The 9,940-nt window shown below is 59.1% G+C and overlaps 1 protein-coding gene across 4 annotated transcripts in view; it reads right to left on the reverse strand.

Moving 5' to 3' along the window:
* The window catches only part of LOC111154113 (collectin subfamily member 11), a 28,289-nt gene extending 21,012 nt beyond the window's left edge, over window positions 1–7,277 (reverse strand). For 2 of the 4 annotated variants that reach the window (XM_022513507.1, XM_022513505.1), the window contains exon 1: window positions 7,068–7,242. In XM_022513507.1, the coding sequence (XP_022369215.1) occupies window positions 7,068–7,188 (121 nt within the window). In that variant the 5' untranslated portion in view covers window positions 7,189–7,242. Of the gene's footprint in view, window positions 1–239; window positions 312–7,067 lie in introns of all 4 variants that reach the window. The other 2 variants (XM_022513508.1, XM_022513506.1) reach the window with 2 other exon arrangements.
* Between the last annotated feature and the right edge of the window lie 2,663 nt (window positions 7,278–9,940).

Genomic DNA, 9,940 nt, shown 5'->3' on the forward strand with positions numbered 1-9,940 from the left:
CTTGTGCATGTAACACTCCCAAATGACCCCATGTTGCCGTGCGCCGCTCCCAGGCCGCTCTATTTCTTGGCGTGCGGAGCACTCTGCGCCCTGGCTCACTACGCAGGCACCAAACCCCCTCGCATCCCCGCGCCCTCCTCTCCCCTGTGGCTACTGCAGCACTAGCTGCACCCTCTTGGGCAGACCCCAAAGGGGCTGGGAAGGGCCAGACTTTGGCGGGTCCGAGGGGCGGCAGGTACCTTTCTCTCCTGTGGGGCCGACTCTTCCAGGCCGTCCGGGTGCACCTTTGTCTCCCTTCTCTCCAGCATCCCCTGTGGAAGAAGTCACTGCATTTAGGACCTCCTTCGGAGCACAGATCCCAGAGTAAGCCTTGGCTTCTCACCCTGTGCACGGCCAGCCACGCCCCTTGGCCTTCCTCTCCCCTGCCCCTGCCCCAGCCCCAGGACATTTCATCTCTTACCCTGACCATCTCCCACCCCCATGGGCTTTCCCCTTCTTCCCACCCTCCATCACTGAGGCTCTCAGGTTTCCCTGCCCCAAATCTGTGTTGGGACTCTGCTTCTGGGCCCTCCTTCCCCCTCCAGGGATGTTGTGTCCCCTTCTCCAATTATCCCTCTGGGCTAGCTTGCCCTCTGGCGCACAGCACTCCCTGAGAACCCCTGTGCCTGACCCTCTGCCCTCAGGGCAGCATGAGGAGAGCAGGGTTCTCGAGGCTCTCCCGTGCCAGGTGTCCCGCTGTATCTGTATCCGACAGGTGCACCAGGGAAGAATAAACAGGAGCTCACGTCCACATCCCCGCAACCTTTCAGCATGAGGGGATGCAGCACACACTCAGGGGTGGGGAGCCCGTGACCCGGTGGGCACATCCACCTGATTCGGGTTCCCTGGCCAGGTGTGTCCTGCTGTTAGCCCAGGCTGCATGGCGCCGGCCCTCGTCACGGGTCCTGGCGTGTCTGGGCGGTCACTTGCTCATCTTTGATCTGTCGCTTGTCTCACTCAGAACTGAAGCGGGGAGATGGGCTATTCGTCTCCTGATGCCCCACGCTTCGCACACCGCACGTCGACCCGATGGCTTCTCCCCAGAGGTGAGTCCCTCCCGTGATGCTCCTGGTTCTAGCGGAGACACAGATTCTCCCAGCCTGCAAGCCCTCGGCCCGGCGTCATCTCTGCTTTCTGTCTCCCTCATCAGCGGAGCACAGCCTCTGCCAAGCTCTGTGGGGTCTGACCGGCCCACTCCCTGCCCTGGCCCAGCTGGGCCAGCCCTGGGGCTCCCTGCAGCTCTGGGGACTGTGCTCACATGGCCCACGCAGGACAGACGTGCATGGCATGTGGGGATCCCCACGAGCAGCGGAGGCAGTGCCGGGAGCAGAGGCTGGAGTTGGATGGGAGACATCAAGGTCCCTCCCTAGGCCTCCTCCCCACCCCACTCTAATCCACGCCCAAACCTTCTTCCTAAAACACAGACCCCATTATGTTGTGTCCCTTCTTTTTTTTTTTTTTTTAAGATTTTATTTATTTGTCAGAAAGAGAGATAGAAAGAGCACACAAGCAGGCAGAGAGGCAGGCAGACGCAGAGAGAGAACCAGGCTCCCTGCAGAGCAAGAAGCCTGATGTGGGACTCGATCCCTGGACCCTGGGATCATGATCTGAGCCGAAGGCAGAGGCTTAACCCACTGAGCCACCCAGGCATTCCTGTTATGTCCCTTCTTAAAACCACCAACAGGCTGAACGTGGAGACAAATAACGCCTCATTTCTAAAACCATCCTCAGGAGGTCTTCCTCTGGAGCCCAGGTCGTGATGGCCACCTTCTCACCTTCCCACCTTCCCACCTTCCCACCTGACCCTCCAGGCTGCGCTTCTGATCCACTCACGGCTGCCCCTTCTCCCCAGTGACCAGACCCTGCTCCATATCACACGGCTTGTCTGCCTGACCGCTGTACCGCTCCCCCACGAGCGTGCGTGTGCCAGCAGGGGGTCCGAGTAACCCCCCAGGTGCACCCAACGCCGGCCACCGTCCAGGCTACTTCAGTTCTCTGCAACTCTCCTTGGGCCCTCAAGCCTGGTGAGAAGCTTAACTGAGCTTACAGATGCCCCAACGAGATGCCCAAAACTGACTGGCCTGAAGGAGGGGGCATACCGTTTAAACTTCCGTAGACAGAGAGAAAAGCAGAGTGCCAGCAACAACCTGTGGTCGCCTGCGTGCCCCTGCGGGGAAGGCTCCACACAGCCCCCAGCTGAAGGGTGGGCTCACACACGCCCGGCACACACGTGGCCCTTAAGTTTCTGCGTACTTTACGGTTCTTAAGAAAGGAAACTATTACAGTAGAAATACTTGGGGACACGTTGATAGACCTGCAAGAAATACCGACTAACAGACTGAGCGCGCACCAAGAGCCTGCACACACTCAAGGGACACCAACATCTGGAAGAGAACTACCAGAGGAACGGGACCCTTGGGGCCATCGGCGTCTGACCCTGAAATAAGACGCTGAATATCTTCATAAAGGCAAGAGAGGATAGACCCCATCCCCTACGATCAAAAGTAAAAAGCACTGAAAAGAACCAACTAGAAATCTTGCACGTGAAATTAATTTTTTAAATTATTTATTTATTTATTTGAGAGTGAAAGAGAGAGAGAGAGCGTGCACAAGCAGGGGGAGCAGCCGGCACAGGGAGAGGGAGAAGCAGGCTCCCCACTGTGTAGGGAGCCTGACATGGGGCTCGATCCCAGGACCCTGAGATCATGACCTGAGGCGAAGGCAGAGGCTTAACCGACTGAGCCCCCCAGGCGCCCATGAAATTTTTTTTTTAATAATCTTATTTTATTTGAATTCAATAAATTACCATCTAGTGTATTATTAGTTTCAGAGGTGGATTCCAGTGACTCGTCAGTTGCTTGTAACGCCCGGTGCTCATCACATCACGCGCCATCCTTAACGCCCACCACCCAGTTAGCCCGTCCCTCGTCCATCTCTCCTCCATCAACCCTCAGTTCGTTTCTCATAGTTAAGGGTCTCTTATGGCCTATCTCCCTCTCTGATTTTGTCTTATATTGCAACCTTATTCTTAACAGTAAAAAAACTGGAAACGGTCCAAATATTCATTTAACAAGGGAATGGCTAATCAAGCTGTAGTATACATGAAATTAATTTTTGAAATGAATCTCTCTACAGAAAGGCCGAGTAGCAGGGTGGCCGACAACGCGAGCCACGCCACGAAACGGGTCAGGACGGAGAATGTTTTCACGGCGCGACGTGAAGAGATCAAGGACTGGAAAGTTGTGTTTGGATTTAAAGTTATCAAGTGGAGAGTGAAGAAAGCCCCACAGAGGAATTCCAGAAAAGGGAGAACAGACAGTTGAAGCCGTGAGGGTTTTGCCAGGTTAAGAGCTGTGGCCTCCCAGCACCAGGGAAAGGCATGGAAGACCACAGCGCAACTGCCACAGGGAACCACACGTGAGAGACGAGGGAAAGTAACGTGGATGCGACACGGTGACGTTGCAGAACCAGAGCGAAGGGAAGACCCTGTCAGTCACCCAAGAGGAGGAGGGGTTTGTGAAGATGGCAGGCTCCAGCGTGAGTCAGGCTGACCTGGGGATTCACTTCACTGCACAGGACATAAGGTAAAGGAAGATAAAATACGACAATAATTTCAACCCAAAAGAGCCATAATTGAGACTGAGAGATAGAAAAGGGCTCTCTGATGAAGTGACTTCTGGAGACCTGCCATAGCCAGGCACCCAATGGGCAAACGGAGCTCCGAGAGGGGGGCCCCACCTGCACAAGTGAGGGACCAGGATGGAAGAGACAGGTGCGCAGGTGCCAGCGAGGGCTGGGGGACGGGGCGGTGCCCAGAGAAAGAGTGGGGCCCTCCCCATGTGTCAGGGAGAGCTGGAAGTGTACCCCTAAGGGGGTCCGGGCCGAGGCGAGCCTGTGTCACCGCCTGCCGGACAGCACCTGCTCCCCCGTGCCAGCTCCCCCACTGAGCGGGAACCCCTGGAAGCCCAAGAGCACACGCAGCCAGCCCGGTGTCTCCCGGCGCACCCTGGAGCGGCCTTGACCACAAAGGCACTCTGGCTACACTTGGAGGAAGTGCACACCAAGCACGCCACCAGCTTTTCTTTCGTGGAGGAAGAGGAGCCCCAGAGGCTACCTACTGTGTTCCCCGTGTGCATGCAGCGAGCTCGCCCACCACAGGAGGCAGGATCACGTGTACCCCACGGAGGAGGAGCCAGGCCCAGAGAAGTAGGCAGCAGGTCTCGACCACCCCTCCCTAGTGCATCCAAGCCTTCACGGGTAAGACTGAGATCACCAGACCGCCAGTGAACCAGCACTGCGCACCCAGCTCCGCACTCCTCCCGGAGAGAAAGCAGTGAGGACACAGGCCTCATGACTGTCTCGGGCTCCCCGGCGGCTGCCCCCGCCCCACCCTGCTGCTGCAGGCCTGCATGGAGCATGACGCCTGTGTGTGTAGCAAGGCTCCGAGGACAGAAAGTCCCTGGGCAGCACCCAGTGCTACCTTGTGCCCACAAGTCCTCCTCCTAAGGCAGGAGAGAGGACTACTATATCATGAAAAACTTTCTAAGAGCATGACCTCTCATGGGTCTCGTCTCAGATCATCAGAAAGTCCCTCGAACACCGTTCTCCCCAAGATTCTGCATCATGGTCTCACCCAGTGCTGGGGAGCAGGGGTGGTCCCTGGGAGGGGGGGCGTCCAGAGCTCAGAGGCAGAGAGCCTCCGGACCCCCTGGTTGGGTAAGCCCTCCAACCCTGAGGACGGGGTGCACTGTGCCCTAGAAGACAGGGGCTGCACCCAGTCTGTGGTCTCAGGGACATTCAGAGCTGTGGCCCCGCTGATGAGAACCTCAGGACCGTATTGCTCTAAGCCTCTCCCCGCCAAACTCGCACGCACTCCATACTGTGTGCCCAGGGAGCCCAATATCCTCTCCCCACATCCTTTCCTTTAGCAGGCAGTGATCTGGGACCGATGACCGTGTGATGTTCTAAGTGACGAGTTATGTCTCTACCCGGAGAGGCTAACATTTCAAGTGTCCAGTTCATTCTTCATCGTTGACAACCTGTTCCCTCCTCCCTCCCACGTGCAAAGCACACGTGGCTAGTACTTGCTTCTAGCTCGTCTCCCAGCCTGTCTCAAGAAGGTCGACGGCACAAAGCTGTTGCCTCGACGGCATTTGGGTCATTCTTGGCCCAACAAGGAAGACATCAGGTACTTGGTGCAGGCACTTGGCCGTCTTTGCGGCCGGATGAGGAAGGGCCATGGTGCTCCTGGCTCTCCAGCACCTGCCTCTACAGTGGACGTCCCCCTGCAGTGGGAGAGGAAGCAGGCCCCAGCCGCTGGCGTGTCTCAGAGGAGCAAAGTCCCCAAAGGTGTGCGTTAGTCCCCTTGTTCCTGGGCCAGAATGAGAAGCCCCCAGTCCTTGCCTCCATCCCCACCCCCACCCCAGAACGAGGACGACGGGAGGTGACGTCACTTCACAAGGTTTCCATGAATTCACCCGTCGTCGGGCACGCACGCAGCCTCTACTTGTCAGTTACAGCTCAGGGAAGCTGGAGACAAGCCCAGGACACCCAGACCTCACGGACTTCGGGAAGTCTGGTAAGAAGCTTCTCGGGGCATGCGGGTGGCTCAGTCTGTTAAGCGTCCGACTCTCGATTCTGGCTGGGGTCATGATCTCAGGGTCAGAGATTGAGCTGGGCGCTCAGTGTGGAGTCTGCTTGCAATTCTCTCTCTCTCTCTCCCCCTCTGCCCCGACCCCCTCCTCGCACGCTGCCTCTCTCTCCAATAAACAAATCGTGGGTAAAACAAGTTTCTCTACTGGAACTGTGGCTTTGGTGTGGACAGACTGTGGCCATCGGGACTGTGGGGCAACGTTGCTGCTTCATCAGGGCATCTGGAACGCAGGCTCCACAGCCCAAACCACCCCCCACGGCTTCCATACGACCTGGGGACGAGTCTGGTTCACCTGCTGGAGGACGAGCCCCTGGGCGCAGGGTCTGCCTCAGCATTGCCCTCCAAGGAGCCCACCCCTCGTCCGGCTCACTGAGGCCATCTGCCCCGGCCACCCTCAGCTGGAGTCTGCGCTCACAAGCCCCGTCTGCCCCCAGGAGGGTCTGGTCTCCAGAGACGCCCGGCTCTGTCTTGGGGGGCGGTCATTCTCGTCACGGGTCCAAAGCCCCTAAGTGTGAGTCTGCTTCCTCCGTCTCTGTAAGGAGAGCTGACAGCATTCCCACAGAAGGCCCAGGGTCCGGGCCGGGTCCATGTAGACTGAGCAGGAAGCAAAGGGCAGAAGGGAATTTGGGGAGTGAGTCCCGGGCCAGCCCCTCTGCACCCTGGTCTCTTGCTCCTAGAGCCAGAGGCCCAAGCCTGCCCACCCCACCTGCGTCACGAGCCCTGCCCCTGCTTCAAGGGTTTTGTAGCGTTTGAGCTGGAGCCCACACATTCATCCTGCCCAGGACCCCCCACCCTGCTTGCAATCACAAGGTCTGGGAATCTCTTGCCCGTGCTGTGGAGAAACCAGGGCTTTTCTAAACAAAGACGCTCATTCTCGGGGCCGTACCCCAGCCCCCACATCTGCTCGGCAGAGCAAACTCCAACTGGAAGGAAATTACAAGCAAGCCGGCAAGAGAAGAGCTTTTGGGGTTGGTTGGTTGGTTGGTTTTTTAAAGAAGAAATTAGGAGCTCTCAGGAACCAGTGTCGGAGCACTGGCTTCAAAGCGGTGGACCCAGTCTGGCAAACTGCCAAATGTCCCCGAGCCTCCAATGTCCTTATCTGCAAAATGGACCGGATGAGACCATCTCATTCTGAAAGTCATTCAAGGTCATGTGTGTAGCACCTGGAACAAATGTTAGTGTCCTTTATGGGGTGCAGATAGGCGGCTAGCTTCAGAATTTCAGAATCTCTTGGCCAAAGGAAGAGTAGACTTTATGTAGTCGACCCTGAGTTTGACAGATGGGGAACCTGAGGCGCATCTTGCTCAGACCCCGGGCGGCGGCAGCACCAGCCCTCCAGCCTCAGCCACACTTGGGAGGCCGCGGTCGAGGTTACCTTTGAGGCCTGGGACGAGAATATGCAGGGAGCAGGCGTCCTCCGCTGTCTGCTGAGGGTGTCCCCCCGGAAGCAGCCACAGGAAGGCCAGGCCGATCAGAGCCAGATGCTGCTTCATCATGAGCGCTCGGGGGACACAGGCTCCTGTACCAAGGAAGGCGACACAGCGATGAGCATTCAGACACGGGGGCGTGACCGCATACAGGCTGGGGCTGGGGAGCTGGTAGCTGTCGGGGGCCCCTCCCAGCCTTCAGGTCTCTCCCTCGTGGCCCACCTTCGCCTCCCCATCCCGGCCACACTGGGACCCCCAACCTGAGCGTGGCTGCCAGATTCTCGCCTCTGCGTCTCTGTGGCTGAGACTTCGCGCGCACAAAGGCACACGTGTGGTCCTATGACAACTCGGACATGCTGCGCAGAACAGAGGGTAGAGCCCAGCCAGCTCCCCAGGACCGGCCAGCCTCCCATGGTCCCTGGGCCCAGGACCCCTCCATACCCCTTGGGGCTGCACTCTTGGGCTGTGAACGCCTGTCTCGCGTGGCTTCCTAGCATCACCGCACGCCAGTGCGCTCCTAACAGACCACTGTCCCGATGGCCCAGCTTGGAGCTTTCCAGGCGCGGGCTGTGTGTGAAGAGTCTGAGCAAGCCTGTTCAGCTCAGCGCCCTGCTGCGGGGCTCACGGCAGCCATAGCTCGTCAATTATCTGTCACTGTGACAGCACCCGTCGCCAGCAGGTGTGGGAGGGGGATGGAGGCCGGGACACACAGGAGGACACAGCTGGCCCTGCACCCCCATGGGGATCAGGCATGCCGACTCTTCCCCCGAGGGCCGGTGAGGAAGTCTTGGTGGCAGCACCCAGAGAGCCACCCCCCGAGACTCTGATGAACACACAGCGCAGGATCTGGGGATGGCCGTGCACCTGGCAGCCCCAGGACCAGTACCCTGGGCTCATCATGTCTCCGTCGCTGGCTGGCACCCTCCGCGTGGAGGGGAGGGAGGAGTCTGTGCGAGGAGCAACTACGTGAAACACGGAGAGGTGTGCCAGGGCAAGTGCTCACCAAGACGGCCGTGGCGCTACTGTTTGCACACGGGGAGGGTCCCACGGCCTGCAGCCCCTCCAGGCCCAGGAAGCCAGAGCCTCTGAACCGAGAGGTCCTGTGCCCCAGCCACTGCTCCAGCCAGGTTCTCCATGCGACAGATGCAGGCAGAACCTGTGTGTGCTCTGTGACACCCTGCAGCGAGGGCCCTGCTCCCCTTGGCGGGGACACAGGACACGCTGTGAAGGGCAGGGGTGAAGATGAATGTCCCCTCGACAGGGGACCGTAGAAGGCCGGTCGCCCCCAGCACGTTGCTCCCATTTCACACGCCAGGGAACCAGGGATGAGGGAAGTGAAGTCAGCTGCCCAGAGCACCCCACTAGTAGGTGGAGAGGTGGGGTCGGCCCTGGGGCCTCCTGGCGCACCTGACCTCTCCCTTCTGCTCCTGTCGGCCGTCAAGAGCACCAAGCCCGGGAGCGGAGGCCGCCCACCTCCTTACACTACGGTGGCAGCTTTTACTGTGTTATTTCACGCTTGTGAGAGAGACAAGGAGCCACTATTTACTACCACACATGGGCACACAAACCTCATTTAGTTCCCAAAACCACCTTGGACCTGGCTCCTCAATGCGATGGTGCCAAGGAGGCTGGAGGCTGGACAGTCAGCCCCCTCCCAGCCCCCCTCCCCGCCCCCCCCAGCCCCTCTCCCAGCCCCCCTCCCAGCTGGCACTCGGCCTGCCGCCTGTGCTTGCATGAGGGAGCAACTCTGAGGAGAAGGGAAAAGGCGTGAAGGTTTGCCCACAGCCCGCAGGGATGAGCTTTGCCCCTTTCACTTCCCCCCTACCACTGGGCCTTGGGCCTTGCTCTGGAAGTGGGCCGCGAGTGAGCACCTCCTGAGGCCGGGAAAGGCTCAGGCTTTGGGCAGGAGCTTAGCGGGCACTGAGCTGAGGACCCCAAAGGCTGCGTGAAGCAGCGAATGAGGGACGGACAGAAGCTCACCGTGGCGGCACCTAGAATTTAAGGTCTCCCCTCCCTGCGACTGCTTTTCCTCGCTGCCCGAGGGCTCCTCATGCCTCAGGTCCACGCGGGACCAGGGCCAGCGCCTCGGACATGGCCGGTGCGGGACGGGCTCGCGGTGGCTCCGGCCCTGCATTAACGGACCTGGAATTCCTAAGAGCCTGTTTGTGACGCTGTGTCCTTCACCGTGTCGAGCTGAGCTGCTGCTCTAGAAGCAAATGTGGGTTCTTTCCAGAATGTAGCTCTTAACAGTGATGATAACGTTAAAAAAGTCATGATAAACTTACATTTGGGCTCAGTCTACAATACTTGCGTCTCGGTGTCTGCGGAGGCGGAGGGGGTTTACATATTTCTTAACGTCTCGGGGTCCAAAGCTGACGTGGGAGTTTCGTCTCCAGCTGAGAACGGCTGTGTCCGGGGACAGCCACGCTGCTCAGCACGACCCCCGGCCCCCACACACGGCTTCCAGCCACAGCGGTCGCCACCTGGGCCGCGCAGAGCCCGCACAAGGCCCCCGGGCCGCAGCCGGAACCTTCCCCGCAGCCCTACCACCCCGCCCGCGCCTCGCCACTGGCTCCTGCATCTGCGTCTCCTCAGGGCAGCCCTGGTGGGGCGGGGGTGGGGGGGGCCCTCCAACTCCTCCAACTTCCAGCTCTGCCCTGGGAGTCAGGAGAGGAATTCGGTCTGTAAACGGAGAAGCCGCGGCCCGCTGGGCCCTCTCTAAGAACCACATCCTGATCCAGCCAGAGCCGGGAGGTTTCCACCCCCCTTGGGTGCACCAGGGTTTCTGAGGGGAAATTCAATTTGGAATTCTTAGTAGAAG

This window comes from Enhydra lutris, unplaced genomic scaffold (assembly GCF_002288905.1).
Source record: "Enhydra lutris kenyoni isolate GAN:26980312 unplaced genomic scaffold, ASM228890v2 scaffoldscaffold35, whole genome shotgun sequence".
Classification (NCBI taxonomy): domain Eukaryota; kingdom Metazoa; phylum Chordata; class Mammalia; order Carnivora; family Mustelidae; genus Enhydra; species Enhydra lutris.